This window comes from Cricetulus griseus, chromosome 2, assembly GCF_003668045.3.
Source record: "Cricetulus griseus strain 17A/GY chromosome 2, alternate assembly CriGri-PICRH-1.0, whole genome shotgun sequence".
NCBI classification, from domain to species: Eukaryota; Metazoa; Chordata; class Mammalia; order Rodentia; family Cricetidae; genus Cricetulus; species Cricetulus griseus.
This window is the reverse complement of record NC_048595.1, coordinates 43,429,024-43,447,599: the sequence shown is the minus strand read 5'-3', so window position 1 is coordinate 43,447,599 and position 18,576 is coordinate 43,429,024. Positions and strand designations below refer to the sequence as shown.

Genomic DNA, 18,576 nt, shown 5'->3' with positions numbered 1-18,576 from the left:
TCCTTTTAGAGGACAATCCTGTGTGCTTAACATTCTTGGTTTCCCTGTAGATCTGTGAGTGCAGGGACTCCCAACAAGATGCCTCCCTGGATCTGACTATTTTTTCTGATGTCTCTGTATAAATGAGTCATCATTACTTTTTCTCATAAGTAACACTTTGGTTCGTTTTGGCTGAGCATGTTGGTGCCTGCCTGTAATCCCAGCAATAAGGAGACAGAAGCAGAAAGATCTGAGTTTAAGATCAACCTGAGCTATATATCAAGACCCTGTCTCAAAAAGACAACGGTTAGGCATTGTGACACTTGCACCCATACAAAGGTGGCCTGGGTTCAGTCCCCATCACTGCAAAGAAAAAATATAAATAATGGAGTTTATTTTGTTTAATTTTCAGAACTAAGAGATTTACATATAAACTATCTTATGTCATTTTTTGAATTATATTCTCAGAAGAAACTCATTTATAACTAAGTTGTTGAAACTGAGTTTTATATTTAATATTTTAGTAGGTAAAAATTGGATCTGCTCAGTCATGTCATCTGTAGCTTAGGTATTAATTTGAGAGAGAACTGATGTAACTGTGAAATATGTCAGCAGTTCCAGCCAAAAATAATCCTCAAGACTACTCTGTTGGTGATCTTACAGTTTATTAAAAGCACAATATTTAAATATGGAAACAAATTAAAATGGCTTTGCTGGTATTTCTGGAATGCAGTCTCAAAGCATTTCATCAAGTGTTTAGCCATCATTCATTAAACTCAGTTGTATGTTTTGTTAATACAGAATTAGGTGGTTTTATGAAGTGTACTTGTTTGTTCATTCATTGGTTATTTGAAAACTTAATTACTGTGGCTTATTTAAAGAGGAAAAGAGCACAAAACTCTGAGATCTGCTTCTCCTTCAAGTGTGATTTGAAGACACGTGTTTCTTCTCCACCTTTTAAATGTAGAAAACTTTGCTCTCTGAAACAAGCTCCCAGTCTTCAAAGTCACCATCCCTGTCATCAAAGCAACAGCATCAGCCCAGCGCCAGCTCCATCTTGGAGAGTTTGTTCCGCTCTTTTGCTCCTGGCATGTCAACCTTCAGGGTGCTCTACAATTTGGAAGTAAGAAACACCTTTTTCTTGCATTTTGTTAACAGACCTATTTTGGCTAGGAGAGTCTTCCTTTCAGACACCAGAAACAAGTGAAAGATTTTATTATGGGATGATCTGCTAGAAAATTATGTAGAAAAAAAAAGAGATAAATTGAAATTCTTTTCTTTTTCCATTTATACCTCTATACATTGTTTACTCACAAAATAGCACCTAGGTAAAGAATTAGGAAATCTTACATGTCATGCGTCTCATTGCCTTCCTCTATAAGCTTTGCAAGTCTATAATATGAATTATCTTTAGCTTTCTTGATTAAATACTTGTACTATTTCTTCAGTTAACTTGTAGTTTGTTGACATTAATTTACTTAGATTTACTAAGAATTTGTCAAGCACACTAACATTACTATTTCAAGTTCTCAGAAGGCTATTAATTGAATTAGAACAATTATTTTTATTATCTTTTATCTTATTTTATTTCTTTTATTTAGCATTCAGGATTTATAATAGATGCATACTAAAGTAGCTAAAACCGCAATTTATTATTGCTCCTTGTTGTGGAGACTGGACAACCCCAGGTCAAAACATCAGCTGATTTGGTGTCTGATGGGGGGCCACTTCCTGGGTCATAGACAACTGTGCTTTCAGTGTGTCCTCACTGGGTAGACAGTGCATGAAAGGACACTCTGAAGTCACTTAGAGCTCTAACCCCCCATGTGAAAGCACCACCTTCATGACTTAATCATTTCCCATAGCCTCCACCCCCTGGTACACATTAGGGATCTAAATTCCAAAAAAGTGAATTTTGGGGGTGTCTTAAGTTAAGGTTTTTATTGCTGTGAAGGCACTGTGACCATGGCAACTCTTAAAAAGAAAACATTTAATTATGTTGGCTCACTTACAGTTTCAGAGGTTCAGTCCATTATCATCATGATTGGGGAGCATGGTGGCGTGCAGGCAGACATGCTGCTAGAGTAGCTGAGAGTCCCACATCTTGCAGGCAGCAGGAAGTCGACTGAGACACTGGGTGGTATCCTGAACATAGGAACCCTCATGGTCCTCCCCAAAAGTGACACATTTCCTCCAGCAAGGCCATACCCACTGCAATAAAGCCACACCTCCTAATTACAGTCAAACTACCACAGGGGGGCATTCAGTCATTTCAGCCAAATGCAATTACTTATCTCATTAAAACTAGCTTTAAATGAATATATTTAATTCACCAAACTACTTGTTTCCTATGAATAATCACTACAGTGATTTAAAAAGACAAAGTAATTACTTCCGGTTTATATAAGACACATGGGATACTAGATGTACATAATCAGAAAATCAAAGTGGGAAGTGTATGGGTACAAATACTTCTCTTCCCAAGGTGTCCTAGATCAGACCCTCCAATTACTATATTTGTAGAAAATAAAACCGTGAATGAATTGGCTTTGTCCTAGAGATACATATCCATATTAGTAACTAAGCAGCCTTAGTGTGTCATGAAAACTAAATAGACAAGCATCTTGATTAGTATATAGTTTAAGTAGATTTTTGAGTCATAACAAATGTCATAATTAGTAAGGGGAAACCTATATTTTTCCCTGAGGTTTATTCATCTAATCTAATTTGGAGTATATAATTATATGCTTTTTTTGTACCACATGCTGCTTATATGTTCAAAGTATAATGGTGTTACATATTAGCCTTAAAGTGTTCATTTTTGTGAAAAGACAGATTAGTTTTTAAAAAGAAAATATTTAGTAAAATATTTTTAAAATGAAATAAATGACCTTGTATAACATGAACATTTACAAACAAGTACAATATTCTAAGACAAAATTTTCTGGAAGATTTTGGCCTATTTAACTTAAAATTTTTTATCTTGTGATTCCTACTAGATTATCTGCTTTGAGTGGGTATTTCTGAAAAGTGAAGATGTAATTCTGTCATCTGTATTGAGAACACCAAGCAAAGCAGTGGGGTGTAGCTCATCACCAACTACTTAAATTGCATTGTCTTAGAACAAAAGCTTGTGGTTTTAGAATATCTCCAGTGTAATTTAAAATGTCTCCAGTGTAATTTTAGGGCTGCAAAATAACTATAAATTCCTTTGATAGATCTGTTTTTGCTTCAAATTTACAAAATAAGTAGAAAACCTAACTCTCCTCAAAGTACTAATTTTTGCTAGTACTTAAAAATTATAATTTCCTTGAATTTTGCTCATTAACTTTACATTTGCCCACCAGGAAGCCTCAAACCTGACATTATAAATACCTATTCCTTTCAAGAAAATTGACTTTCACTAAACTGTGCCTCGCTAAGAATGGGGTGTGTGTGCATATCAGCGGATAACTGCTCACAGGAAGGACTGCAAGGCAGAGAACTCCCTTCTACCTTGTTGGACTTACTCTGAAACTGAGGCACTCCCTTCCCAAAGAGAACCTAGGAAGAACATGTTTCTAACCAGAAACCCACATTAAGGTTTATAGAAGTAGGTTTTAGAATATAAAGTATTTTGAATTCAAAATATCTAGTTTAAAACTGTGATCGAAAGATTTTTTTAAATCATAACTAATGAGCTATTGTTTCCTGAACACTTGTTTGTACTGCTCCTCACTTAGCACCTTAAAATTGTATTTTATTTAGTATGACATTCTACGGGTGTATATATAATCATTATCCTGCTTTAGCTGATGAGGAAAATGAGGCAATGGGAAAATTACATGTGTGTGATCTTTTAGCTCATAGCTGGTGAAATTGAAACATGAACCAAAATTGGTACTAGGTTGTGGTGATTTGTGTAATAGAATCCTCCACCCACAACAATATCCAGTATTGCAGTATCAGAGAAGGGCAGAGATGTTAGAGTAAGTCCCACCTAGATTTGAAATCTCATCATGTGACCTTCAGCCCCTCACTTACAAAGTGAAATGCATGTGCCTAGTGCAGAACACATGTCCAGTGAATATAAGCTATGTTCTTTAGGGACTTCACCACTAATTTTTTTTGTTTTTGAGCTGTTTATAAAACTCTAGCCTATATGTGTTTAAAGAACATAATTTGCATATTATATAAATTTATTTGTTGTTATCTAAGCTTGAAGGCATTTCATGAAAAGACTTGGTTCAAAATTGGGAAAAGAAATCCTAATTAAATGCAGTATGGAAAAATGTGATTGTCTTTATTGGGGGAAACCAGCCTTCATAACCTTCTGGGGCTAAGATGTGTCATTAAAGAAATTCTGGCTTGAGTTATTTCTACAGAAAATGTTAGGGTGATTAACTTTGCTTCTTTGCTCCTCAGGTTCTAAGCTCCAAGCTCATGCCAACAGCTGATGATGACATGGCAAGAAGCTGTGCAAAATCCTTCTGTGAGAACTTTCTCAAAGCAGGAGGTTTGAGGTTTGTGAGTTGCAAAACCGATTATGATCACATTAGTGTATTTCTCTCACAGAAACCTTGTTTATTCCTCCAGTGTATTTATTGTGTGAAGCATTGTGAGGGTTAAAACGAATAGGAGTGGTGCTTTGATCCTTCAGGATATTTTTATTCGTTTCTGACTTTTGATTCCTTGAGAAAACTTAATGAAGTATGTCTCTCTCCCCTCTGGGAGAAGAGTACTGGTGAAGTGGCCACCTCTGTTCTTAAGTCTCTCATCAGTTTGGTTCTCACATTGCAACAGCATGGACGCTGGTGAAGCGGGTTAATTGGAGAGAACCGTGCTCATCTGAGGCTGTGCTTAAAGAGTAATTAACAGCCCCCTAGCTGGCCTGGAAGTAGGCACGTGGTTTCTGTGAGGTAGCACATGGCCAGTGCTGAGGGGAAAAAAACAGTCAGAGTGATAAGGCTAGGTAATGCGTCACACAAAAGGGATCTTTGAGCTGACAATTGAGAATGAGTAGGATTTTCCTCAGATCAATAAGCAGAGTTGGAGTGTTTTAAACCAAGTAGAGGGCAGGGTGAGTGAAAAGAATAAAAATGTATCGCTTGTCTCTTGTACTACAGTTAGACCTGAGTAGAAGGTAAAAAGTGATGGAAGGTCCTCAAGCAGGAAAGAGTGAAGGACGGTTAATGGAAGGCCTGTGTGGAAGAGTAGCATAGAAGAGAAGCTGGGCAGGGAGGGACCTTGAAGATAAACAGGGGAAATGAGGGTTAAAAGAATTCCCAAGCAGTAGCTGGGTGGATGGCTCAATGGTTAAAAGTGCTTGCTACTCTTACAAAGGACCTGGGTTTGGTTCCCAGTACCCACATGTCCCTGTAAAGCTTGTGGTCTACTAGAGAAGGAGACAAACAGTAGACCACTGAGTAAAGGTTTATGTTAGAGGGTGATAAGAGCTATAGAGAGAAATAAAATGGGAAATGTCCACTTGGTTAAGTGACATTGTACAAAAACTTGGAAAATGTGAAGGAGCAGGGCTTAAAGATAGCTGGGGACCATTCTCCAGAGGAGTAGCTAGTGTCTGCTCTTGTATGGAGAAGCTGTCTAGTAACCTATGTAGGATACCAGAGACCAAATGAGTAAGTCCCGGAAGTTGTATGTGGCATTCTGGGGACACTTGAAAGCAAGATATATAGCACTGTACCCTCTACTCTGCACAGTCTGTCTTTTCCTTCCACATAGGAAGCATTGAACAACTTTGTGCAGGCAAGTGCCATGATCTGATTATATGTTAAAAGAACCACTCTGGTTGACCTTCTAAATTAGATTTGGAGGGTGAAGAGGTAAGAATGGAAGCAAGAAAAATTAGGAAGCTTTTGAATAATGAATTGTATAGTGGAGATGGAAAACAAGCTTGACTGAATATACCAATTCTTGATATATTTTTAAATTGCTATTTCCACTAATACCAAGATAGGAATAATTCAGTGATTACAAACCAATTAGTGAAAAAGGCTGCTACCTGAACATGCTACCTTGGTTTTCTGTTAGGCTAAACCACAAGTCCAGTTCTTATGGAAGTCCTTGTAGAAAAAATATGGATCAAAAAATAGTATGTAGGTAGTTCATTTGTACATTGAAACTTGATTATTAAGAACATTTATGGGCTATTGCATTAGTTATAGACTGTTTTCTGTTTTAAAAAATTTATGTCTTTACTATGCTTCTTTTGTTCTTTCTTTTGAAGTTTGGTTGTAAATGTCATGCAGAGAGATTCCATCCCATCAGAAGTAGACTATGAGACAAGGCAGGGTGTTTATTCTATCTGTCTACAACTTGCAAGGTAGGAAAATATATTGTGTTTTTCTCACAAGGCAATGTTTTACTTTTCACAAATTTTATCATTTTAAAATAGTGTGAAATAACTTTAAGTAAGTGTTACTTTTTATTTGTAAGGTTTTTACTTGTCGGACAGACAATGCCAACATCATTAGATGAAGACTTCACCAAAGATGGCATAGAAGCACTTTCATCCCGTCCATTCCGAAATGTCAGTCGGCAGACAAGCAGACAGATGTCCCTGTGTGGGACCCCAGAAAAGTCATCCTACAGACAGTTGTCAGTATCTGACAGGTCTTCCATTAGGGTTGAGGAAATCATCCCTGCTGCTCGAGTAGCAATACAAGTAAGTGGCTGGTAAATATAGAAGTATTATGTGTCTCCTACTTGGGAGAGGGAACTGTGGATATAGAATAACTCCAGTGTGAACACTGCTTTTAAGCAACTTAGCATAAGTAGGAAGGAAAATGACTCCAAGTGCAGACATAATTTAATCAAGGAAAGTATAAAGTATGGAACTACAGAAGCAAAGCATTCTGGGAGCCTCAGCATTAAGGGATCGTTTACCTGCACTGCTATGTGTACTTTGTTTTGGAAGTGGCTCCTGAGCTATGTCTTAAAGACCAATGATGAACAGAATGAGAGAATTGGAGAGCAGACTTGTTCAAGTAAAAAGAACAAAACCAGAGCTAACATGCTAACAAGAACATTCATGGAATGGCAAAAAAAAAAAAAAAAAAAAAAAAAAAAACCAAATTGAGGAATGATTGGGTAAAACCAGAACATGGAGATTGGAGACTACAGTTAATAGATCTTAAAACTAAACAGTGTGATGGTGTGAGAGGGCAGTCCTGGCTGATCGGAGAGGGAAGAGCTGTAACCTGAGGCCACAGGGTCAGAGAAGTCAGCAGATGTCTTCACAAGCAGCTGCCTCTCTCATGCCGTCCTTTCCATACCTCCTCAGACTATGGAAGCGACTGATTTCACTGCCACTGTTGCTTGTTTCATGAGACTGTCATGGGCTGCAGCTGCAGGACGACTTGACCTTGTTGGAAGTAGCCAGCCGATTAAAGAAAGTAATTCTCTGTTTCCTGCTGGAATTAGAAACAGACTCAGCAGTTCAGGTACTGATTTAAAACTGGACAGTGCTTTTAAGGAAACACAGAACAGTATTTTCCCTGTGTGTGTGTGGGGTGTGTGTGTGTGTGTGTGTGTGTGTGTGTGTGTGTGTGTGTGTGAGAGAGAGAGAGAGAGAGAGAGAGAGAGAGAGAGAGAGAGAGAGAGAGAGAGAGAGAGCGAGCATGCATAGCATGTGTGAGCTAGAGGTCAACCCAAGACTCAGGTATTTCTCATTCTCTTTTTGTTTGGGGGTGAGGGGGCTGTTTTGAGACAGGGTCTGACTGGCAGAAATCACCCATTTGGCTGGGCTGTCTCAGCAAGTCCTAGGGATGTGCCTGTCTCCACCCCCTCAGCATAGGTGTGTGCTACTATGCCCAGCTTTTACATGGGTTCTGAGTATTGAGTTCAAGTTCTCATAGTATGCATTTTACCAACTAAGTTATCCTTCTAGGCCCTGTCAATGTATTTCTATTAGGCCTTTTTATGTAGCTTTATTTCTTAGCTTTGCTTAGTTTTCCTGCGCTGTTTATAAATACATCAATAGTAAAAGGTTTTTCTAGTTTGGCTTTTGTTGTTGTTGGTGGTGGTGGTGGTAGTGTTTTTTTGTTTTGTTTTGTTTTGAGACAGGGTCTCATTGTAACCTCTGCTGGCCAGGTACTTGCTATATAGACTAGACTGACCTCAAACTCATGGAGATCTGTCTACTTCTGCTTGTCTATTGCTGGATTGAAGGTGTGTGCCACCACACCCAGCTTAATAATAAAACTTGGTTTTTTTAGTTATGATATACAATATGCAGAAATGTTAGATAAATGATATTTTAATGTCCATGTAATCTTGTAAGTAAGATTATCTTACAAGATACAAGACATTGTCCCACTTGAAAGTAGTTTTGTCTTGTGAAAACATTTTGAATTCCAGCAAATGTGTAATGACAAAGCAGTTAGTGTTTATCAAATATGAAGATTACATCGCTGTTCCCTAGCAATGCTTCTTGCAGTATTTACTGTTGAACAGGGACTCTGGGTCTTACATTAAAATACAGCATGATGCTAGGAGCCACATTAAACTCTGTTCTCTCCTTTCAGGAAGCAATTGCAGCTCTGGCAGTGAAGGAGAGCCAGCAGCCCTGCATGCTGGGATCTGTGTCCGGCAGCAGTCTGTGTCTACCAAAGATGCCCTGATTGCTGGAGAGGCTTTGTCTCTTCTTGTTACATGCCTGCAGCTTCGGAGTCAGCAACTAGGTAGATGGTGGTTTATTAGTAATTCATTTCTTTGAGAGAAAAGCTAGATTTCTGTTAGAAGTTGACATTGTTTTATGAATAGCTCCTCTTAGTGAGAGAAGGAGTGGGGAGAGTAAGTATGTAGCACAGCTGAAAATGGTGCCAGAGAGGTTTGCTCTGCAGGGATGTTGGAGTGTTTGCTGAGCCGTTTGTGTACATACACATGCATTTGTGTCGACACACATGACTCTACATCAGTTGTTATAGGACCCTGTGTATGCCCTGTTGGAGATGATTGTAACTAAGGAATTGAAGCACCCAGGTTACTAGTTCATAATAAATTATATGTTCTCGATAATGACTACATCATTAAAATTTATGAAACCCAGGCCTGGCTCTATAAGCTTTCTTTCTGACTTCAAGTGGATAGGATTGCTGGTCCCTCACTATCTCTGCTCAATATCTCTACTCTATCTTCTCTTCCTTGGTGACTCCATCCAGTTTCACAGCCTTAAATCCACCTAGACACATGAGTTTGAGACTGTGGTCTGGGCCACTCCCCTCGTAGCTCTGCTTGAGATATCTCACACCTAATCAGGATGAACTTTGATCTTGCCTATATCACTCAAAAATTCTCCCAATTTATAGGCAGTACCAGCCTCCTGCATACTCTGACTCTGACTAAGAACCTTGGAATAACTATTACATTTTACTGTATCTACATCTATTCAGCCCAACCTCCTTAAGACTGTTTCTAGAATCCATGCTAGACTGTATCTAGTACTCCTGTCATGGTTAGTACTTTCGAACTGTTGTCATCTCTTAATTGGATTGTACCAATATTGACCTACTTCTGCCTCTGCAGTTTATTCTTCATGCATAACCAAAGAGGGCCTTTTAATATATTGGTCATATTCTGTCATTCCTTCCTCAGAACTTCCAAGCTCCTCTGTTCATCTACAGTAAAAAAACAAGTCTTTACTAAGCCCCCCAAACCCAACACAATCCACTATACCAGTGATTCTGTTTTTCCCATCTTCTACTTTGTCTCTCATTCATTGGCCTCTTTGCTATTTCTGCAATACACAATCTTTGGTCCTGCCACAGGCCCTTTGCATTGGCTCTTTCCTCTTTCTCTTAATGCTCTTTCCTCATCTGCAAGTTTTTACATATATAATACTCCAGTTAGACATTCCCAGACTATCTTTACAAAAGTTAAAGACTTCTCTCTGCTCTTACACAACCCAAGCCCCTCCCCTTATTCTTTCAACATCACTTGTTTTTATAGCCTTCTCTATAATACACTTCTTTATTATGGTATTGCCATCAACCCCTCTCTTCCAGCTACATTGTGAGCTCTACTAAGCCAGAGACTTGTTCATTTGTTCCCTGCTGAATCTCCAGCACCCAAACGCTGCCTCAGGACACAGAGTTTTAGCAATTCAGTTTTAGATGTGTACCAATTATCTAGTCTTAGCTGTAATTACTTATTTCAGATCACCAGAGATACAGAATTGAGTCATGGTATATTTTTAATGGTTTTATTTTATGAACATTCATGTTTTGCCTGCATGTATTTCTAGTTACAGACAGTTATGAGCTGCCATGTGGGTGCTGGGGATTGAACCCAGGTCTTCTGTAAGAGCAGCCAGTGCTCTTGACCACTGAGCCATCTCTCCAGCCTCCTAGTTTGTTTATTTTTTTAATGTGCAAACTAATTGTATAAATCAGAAGTAAAACTTATCAAGATAAATGTGGATATTAGACGTCTTTATTTTTCTTAAATAATAGCTGCAGAAATTTTCTCAGAGAACAAATTCATTTGAAGTTTTTATATGCAAAGCATAACTCATTATGAAATTTTTTTAAACCTGCAGCATATTCATAATTTAATTTTCCTGGAATTGTTTGATTTAGAGATTTTCAAATTGAAAAAATATAACTTCTCCACGTTTTTATCTTTATCATGTGTAAACTTAGTTTAGGGTGTATTTTGTGTTACTAGCACCGGTAGTTTATTGAGATAAGACTTCCTTATTCTATAACTGGTACCTACGAGGTAGTGGTGCTAAGATGTGTGATGCTGCCCATTCAGTTCCCTGGGATTGCTGGACAGACATGGGAGCCATTGTAGATGATCCTAGGGTCTAACTCTATATAGAAAGGAGAAAATTTTCTGCTTAAGTTTGACCTTAGGAAATTGCTTGCAAGTACCAACATTTTGCAAGTGCACCACCTAATTACTTCTTTCTCCTCCCTCATTCTCCTTGTTCTCCTTAGCATCTTTCTATAATTTGCCATGTGTTGCTGATTTTATCATTGACATTTTGCTTGGATCACCAAGTGCTGAGGTAAGGATTTCTATTACTTAGAAAGCCTTTTGGTCTTGTTGTTATGGCTTTCATAAACACCTGTGGCATTGTTAGAGTACAAAAGGATGCCTGCAAGACCATCTTCCTCCACAGTCCAACACAAGTTTCAGAACTCATGTTGGAACTGATTGATGTTTGATTTTTGTTGTTGTTCTTCTGGAACAAAGAGCAGCCTCCAGTGTTGAGCATCTGTGGCCTGTAAGGGCAGCAAGAATTAACTTTCAACATGTTGGTCAAAGTCTGGAGAGATCACCTTCAAGCCATGAGCTTTCTTATGTTTTACATCTTCCATATGTGACCATGAACATGAACTTTTTAAATATTTGAAAATGTGATTTTCTGATTTTTGTTTTCATTGAGTTAAAAACCTGTTGACTCAAGTAAAGTAGTAATTAGTTTCCAAATCAGTTTTTTTCTTTCCTCGGTTTTTCAAGACAGGATTTCTCTGTGTAGCCCTGGCTGGCCTAAGTACTGATTCTATAGATGACCAGGCTAGCCTCAAACTCAGAGATCCATCTGCCTCTACCTCCCAAATTATGGGATTAAAGGTGTGCACTGCCGCCGCCACCTAGCAACATGTTTGTTTTTAATTAATCCATTTACTCAGCAAAATCTTTAGCATTCAAAATTAGGATAGTTATACCCTTCTAACATCTTTCAGTCACTTGAATGAGTAAATGGTGTGGGTTTTCAGGGTGTCACTCTTTAAGTAGTCTGAAACATTGATGACTTCTGCCCTTTACCACTGATCACATTTCAGATCCGCCGGGTCGCCTGCGATCAGCTCTATTCTCTTAGTCAAACAGACACTTCAGCCCATCCAGAAGTGCAGAAGCCAAATCAGTTCCTCTTAGGCGTCATTCTGACAGCTCAGCTGCCTCTCTGGTCCCCAACCAGTATCATGAGAGGAGTCAATCAGAGGTATGTAATACAATGAGAATGAATGGAGAAGTGATTGATTGTACTGCTCCTGTGACGTCTGTATGGGTTCTTGAGATGAGGGGACTTTTCCCCACCTAGCATCCGGGCTCTGCATGTTTTCTACCATGCAGGACAGGAGAGTTAAATGCCACCAGGCTTCCTTCTCCATCATCCTCACTCCCTCCTACTCTCCCTAACTGGTGAGATCTGGAGGTTATTAGAGCTAGTTCCCTGGGTTGTGGCCACACTTCCGTCCTCTTGCATGTCACTTCCTTAGCTCAGATATTTTATGGAGTCTGTAGGTGACCTTGTGTAGTTTGGGCATCTTAAGCCTGTTTTCTAATCGTAGACATGAGATGTCTTATTACATCATGTTTAATTTCTTCAGCAGTCTATACTGCTTTACTGTATAAGACCTCTCCTTAATTAAGTTGAATCTCAAGTACTTTATTATCTTGATACCATTGTAAATAGGATTGTCTTCTTTACTTTTCAGATTATACACTGTGATGAGAGGAGCACAAGTTTCTTTTGTCTGTTGACTTTCGTGTGTGTGTGTGTGTGTGTGTGTGTGTGTGTGTGTGTGTGTGTGTGTGTGTGTGTGTGTGTGTGTGTATTTTGTTTTTTGAGACAGGGTTTCTCTGTATTGCTTTGGAGGCTGTCCTGGAACTTGCTCTGTAGACCAGGCTGGCCTCGAACTCATAGAGATCCACCTGCCTCTGCCTCCTAAGTGCTGGGATTAAAGGTGTGCACCACCAACGCCCAGCTTGTCTGTTGACTTTTATATCCTCTAGCTTTGCTAAAGTAACAGGGTTCATCTTTAGGGTTTTCCATATATTAATGTAAGTTTTTCAGATTAGTGGACAGATAAGTCCATTTCTACTTCTCCAACTTGGATGCCTTTTTTCTTGTCTACTTTCTCTGACTAGAACCTTCGGTGTTCTATTGAATAGAGATAATGAAAGTGGCCATCGTGGTTTTAGGAAAAAGCTTTCCATCTTAGACGATTGAATGGGTGGTCCACATGAAGTTTTCATATATGACCTTTACTATGTTGAGGTAGAGTCCTGGGTTCCTCCTTGGATCAGTGCTTTGCTCACAGAGCCATGTTACAGTTGGTCAGGTCCCTTTTGTTAGACTTATTTATTTTTATTTAATGTGTGTGGACACTTCACCTTCAAATGTGTCTGTGTACCATTTGTGTTCCTGTTGCCTGTAGCGACCAGAAGAGGATGTTAGATTCTGGCACTTGAAGTGTTAGGAACCAAACCTAGGTCCTCTGCAAGAGCAGCAAGTGCTCTTAACCACTGACCATCTCTTTCAGTCTCCATGTTGAAATGCTTTTGTCTGTATAATGAGAGCTGATTTGTATGGGCTCCTTCACTCCCTTTCTGTTAATGTGGTGTTTCAGTGATTTTTTTTTTTTCATGTTTGATTGTCACTGCATTCTAGGAAATGAGTTCATGTTACATGGTCCTTTAAGTGTATTGGCTAGCATTTATGAGAGATGTTACATTCTAGCATTTATGAGAGATGTTACATTCTAGCATTTATGAGAGATGTTACATTCTAGTTTTCTTGTGGGATCTTTGTCTGGCTTTGGTATTATGATAGTGCTATCCTCATAAGAATTAGGAAATATGACCTCTGCAGGGTCATAGAAGAGTTTGAGAAGGACCACTGTTGTGGTTTAAGTGTTGGGTAAAATTTACCAGTAAAGCTTCCTAGTCTAGTACTTTTCTTAGTTGGGAGTTTTTTAGTTCTATTTTGTTAATGTTTGAGTTCTGGAATTTTTTTTTATTTCATCTAGAATATTGATTTTATGTACAGTTGCTTATGGTACTCTCATAACTTCTTTTCTATAAAAATCAGTGACAACATTCTCACTTTCATTTTCAAGTTTAATACTTGAGTTTTTGAGGGTTTTATTATTATTATTATTATTATTTTGTTTGTTTTGTTTTTCGAGACAGGGTTTCTCTGTGGCTTTGGAGGCTGTCCTGGAACTAGCTCTTGTAGACCAGGCTGGTCTCGAACTCACAGAGATCTGCCTGCCTCTGCCTCCCGAGTGCCAGGATTAAAGGCGTGCGCCACCAATGCCCGGCGAGGGTTTTTATTATTATTATTATTATTATTATTATTATTATTATTATTATTATTATGGTTTTGTCAGTCTTAACTAAAGATATCGAGGTATTTCTTAATTTTGTAATTTTTTGGTCCATTCTGAGCTTTTTAAAATGCATGCATTTTCTAGAGAAGGCATGTCCCTCATAGTAACTGTGTGGGTCATCATTTGCTATGCTCTCGTATACTTTCTAGTGTATGAAAATCCCTGGTCCACATATCTAAACATCAACATGTCTCTTTGAAGCATTTGACTTTTAGGTGTTAAAATCCTAATGTATAAATAAGAAGTCAATGTTTTTGGTTTTGAAAGTAGATCATTATGGGTGGCTTGTTAAATTTTCAGCCCAAATTTGCAGTTTACCATCGGGATTGAGTTGTGTATTTTTAGTAATGAAAAATAATTGTTAAATAATAGTTTAAAACTAATTTTTAGGAAATAGTTTTACCTAGTAGGCATCTGAACTAAAAGTAGGTATCTTCTTTTACCTTTGACTACTTAGACTTTGGAATTGGAACTTTTCCTAAATTTTCCTATGTATGAATGTATTTATTTGAAGGACAGTGGAAATTTTCAATTATTTAAGAAGTTGAAGCTGTTGGACTTGTCCTTGCTGTGAGAGTCATTTAATTACTCTACAGTTGAGGGGAAAAAAACAAAATGGAGAGGGCTACAGAGATGATTAAGTGGTTAAGAGCACTTGCTGTTCTTGCAGAAGACCTGGGATCATTTCCCAGCACACTTGGTACCATCCATAACCAGTTTTATGTGATCCAGTGCCCTCTTCTGACATTTGTGGTCACCAAGCACACAGATAGTACATATACATACATGCAGATAATATAATCACATGTAACCTAAAATGAATAAATGTTTTCTAAAAAAGGACAAACCATGAGATCAGATTTTTAGTAAAGGAATCTTTGACAATATGTTGACTTGTGGAGCTGTTTAATTTCTAATACAATTGAATAGTTATACTTTTATAAATTTGTATCTCACAACCTTTTTAAAATGTCTTAGTTTTGTATATAATTAGCAATTATCAAATCTTACTGGGCCACATTGTTTATCAAGGTTCTTGTGTGTCTCTTTATTTTTTAACCCCTGAAAGACCTGAGTTTGGATATTTTATTATTTGTATTTTTAAATCTCTTGGTTCATTATACCTGCATGAGCCATTTATGTCTATTTGAATATACATGAATGTTTATTTTATAATGAGACTATAATAAGCATTTAAAAATTAGAAGACTGAGAGAAAGGAGGTATCCATGGACACTAGCTATAAATAATAGAGCCAAGATTGAAATCAATCCTATCTACTGTACTACAGTCTGATTCTAGAACCTGTGCTCCTATCCACTGTAGTACAGTCTGATTCTATAATTACTGTGTTCCTACTTACTATGATAGAGTTGTAGAAGTATCTTTATAATCTACATAATTTATGTTTCTTACTCTGTATTATTCTTCGTTGCTTGTTTGATATTTGTTCATTGTTATCAGTATTCCTTGTTCTTTTATTTAGTGTGCATTTAACAGTTAATTTGTAGATAATGGTTCACATTTGAAAGAACAGATGCAATCAGTGCTTATGTTATTTTAAAACATGATATATTTAATAACTTTCCTTCTCTTTATACAATTATTCCTAGACTACAGTTTAGCAAAATTATTCATTTCTTTCATGCTAAACTAGGTATTTAATGTAAGTAATTGTATGGTTGGAAAAATCACCTTGTTAAATTGCTTTGTGAACTTATTTTTAAGGAAAATGCTTTATCTTTTAAAATCAGCCTCTTTTTAGTAACTGGAATCTATCTGGTTTGTAGACTGCTGTCTCAGTGTATGGAGTATTTTGATTTGCGGTGCCAGTTATTAGATGATCTGACAAGTAAGTAAACATCTCACTGGGATGGGGGAGGGACAGGTAGACCGTACCTGACCTGCCTTTCACAAAGCAGGAAGACAGTCATTTTTAATGTTGAGTTTTGTTTTTTTGAAAATAGCGTGTGAATCAATGTGCCATTGATATCTGCTTCTATTACATACCCAACCAGTGTGCAGAAGTTTGTTAACTCTACAATTTACCAATCTCATTTATAATTGACTAGGAGAGAATTAACAAGAAGGGTCTTATTCTCTAGTATAATTTATTCTGCCATTTTTTTAAGTTTATTTTTTACTTAATTTGTGTGTGTGTGTGTGTGTGTGTGTGTGGTGTGTGTGTGTGTGTGTGTGTGTGTGTGTGTGAACGTGTGCATGAGTGCCTGTTAAAGCCAGAAGAAGTCATTGGGTCCCCCTAAAACTGGATTAGCTGGCTGTTGTAAGCTACCTGACATGAACTGAACTTGGTCCTCAGGAAGAAGTCACTGCTTTAACCACTGAGCACCTGTCTAGACCCTGTTCTGACAGTAAGAGTAATGATTTAAGAGCTGAGGGAATGGCTGAAGCATGTTGCTAGTGACAGAGGTCATTCAGTGCCTCAAGTGGCAGTGTTAGAACTTGCTTTTTAGAATGTGGAGATTAAATGTAAATACCAATAATGCAAATGCCCTATGTAAATTTTAATTGTTCAGACCAATTGTTTAATATATTCCATATTCTTAACCCCCAAATTTATATATCAGATTACAAGATATAAAATTCAGGAGCAACAAAAATATTAATTGAAGTAGAACATGAAAGCCAGGTGAAATAAATACCCCCTTTATATATGCAAGTTGTACAATTCCACTCAGACTTGGTGATGTTCCTGGAGGGCTAAAGGAGATAGCACATGGTTGTTCTCTGTGCCCTAGAAAGAGGAACAGAGTGTTTCTCAAAAGAAGGAACTCTTCTTTCCAGCACTTCATTCTAAAAGAAATTGCATGGAAAGATCTTTCTTCTGGCAAATGGTCACAACGCTCTAGCTTCTGGTGACTGATAGACCTCAGCAACAGATCTGTAAGCAGCTGCTGTCAATGGCTTTCAGATCAGGGCTCGGGCTCTAAGCACTGTGATGAGATTGACTGTTGGAAACTGGGGAAACATAGTCAGACTGTTTGTCTTGACATAAGGTGTTTGTTTATGTGTATAGGATGGGACCATGTCCATCGAACTACCTAGCCTAATAGGTACTTTTCAGCCATGCTTCCAGTACAGAATTTCATTATTAGTCCTTGTTTAGCAGAGTAAGAGAGAGATTTGCCACAAAAACAAAATTATTCTCTGGAGTTTGGTTCATGGTTTACAGATGTAAGATTATAATGCTTGATCTTTCTCTTTTGTAAATCTGCCTCTTTGGTTTAGGAAGCACTGTGAAGAGCCTTAGTTCTCATTACTGGCCATTCTTCCCTTTTCTTAGGAGGTCTTGTTCCCCAAACCAGATTGTCCCCATTGTCTCATACTTAATGGGTAGCATGGTGGCCTGCACAGAGGGTGCAGTCAAATGTTCAGTTTCTGCAGGACATAGCCTTGATAGTATCTGCTCTAGAAGGTTATTAATGACAACGTTTGTGAGCTCTGTGAAGTGAAAGATTAGGGCTTGACTTTGCTTCTTTATTTGGAACTTTGATTCCATGAATAAAACATTTTTCTTTGTAATAGATTTCTACTTCCTCACTTATACCCCCTTCTCAGCTTCAGAAATGGAACAGTTACGAATCAGCCCAGCTACCATGCTTGAAGATGAGATTACATGGCTGGATAACTTTGAACCTAATCGAACTGCGGAATGTGAAACCAGTGAAGCAGACAACATCTTATTGGCAGGACATTTGCGGCTCATTAAGACCCTGCTTTCACTCTGTGGGGCAGAAAAAGAAATGCTTGGTAATTATTGCTTCATTTTATTGTGTGGGAGAGAGCACCTTGGTTCTCAGTTACTGTCAGTGTTTCGTGTAAATTGGAACAATATGATAATTGCTAAGTGTTCCATGAAAAATTGACCTTTTAGGAGTAGGCAATTGTCTACAATTTTGTGACTAGCAAACCACATATGTGTCATTAAACCACATAGAGAATTTTACATTGTTCAAAATAGTCATATCACATAACTTTTAACATTAAGTAAAAGTTATAATTCAGAGTAGCCTTATCTCTTGCTATTACATATTTTATATTATGTCTTCATTCTTATAAGGGTGATTCATATCTAAGGGGGTAATCTCCAGCCATTACCTCCTCAATGTCGGGGAAAATGTTAAGATTTCCCCTGAAGTACAGTTATAATTTGAATATATATGTCTAAATGATATAAATTATATTTAGAAAACAAACTGGAATACAACTTCCATGGTGATAGTACCAAATAGACTATAGAATCTTCTTGGACATTGAGGAAACATAGAAAAGAGTGATTCTTAACCAGGAAGGAATATCATTTTGCCTGAAGGAGCCAGGCTTTAAAAAAACATTCATTAGCCCTTGTGTGGAGGACTTCCTTGATGCCCAGAGTAACAATTAGTCACTCAGACCATTCTACTTGTGATGTTCTTGGCACTGATGTTTCCGAGGTGAAAGCTTGCCTCCT

The 18,576-nt window shown here is 37.8% G+C and overlaps 1 protein-coding gene across 4 annotated transcripts in view; it reads left to right on the top strand.

Annotated features, from left to right (window-relative positions):
* Positions 1-18,576, top strand: part of Usp24 (ubiquitin specific peptidase 24) — a 128,058-nt gene that overhangs the window by 73,300 nt on the left and 36,182 nt on the right. For 3 of the 4 annotated variants that reach the window (XM_035439736.1, XM_035439737.1, XM_035439735.1), the window contains exons 31-40: positions 947-1,102; positions 4,384-4,481; positions 6,206-6,301; positions 6,415-6,643; positions 7,262-7,421; positions 8,505-8,660; positions 10,920-10,990; positions 11,772-11,932; positions 15,896-15,957; positions 17,652-17,876. In XM_035439736.1, coding sequence (XP_035295627.1) covers positions 947-1,102; positions 4,384-4,481; positions 6,206-6,301; positions 6,415-6,643; positions 7,262-7,421; positions 8,505-8,660; positions 10,920-10,990; positions 11,772-11,932; positions 15,896-15,957; positions 17,652-17,876 — 1,414 coding nt within the window. The remainder of the gene's footprint in view (positions 1-946; positions 1,103-4,383; positions 4,482-6,205; positions 6,302-6,414; positions 6,644-7,261; positions 7,422-8,504; positions 8,661-10,919; positions 10,991-11,771; positions 11,933-15,895; positions 15,958-17,651; positions 17,877-18,576) is intronic. The other variant, XM_027402340.2, reaches the window with a different exon arrangement.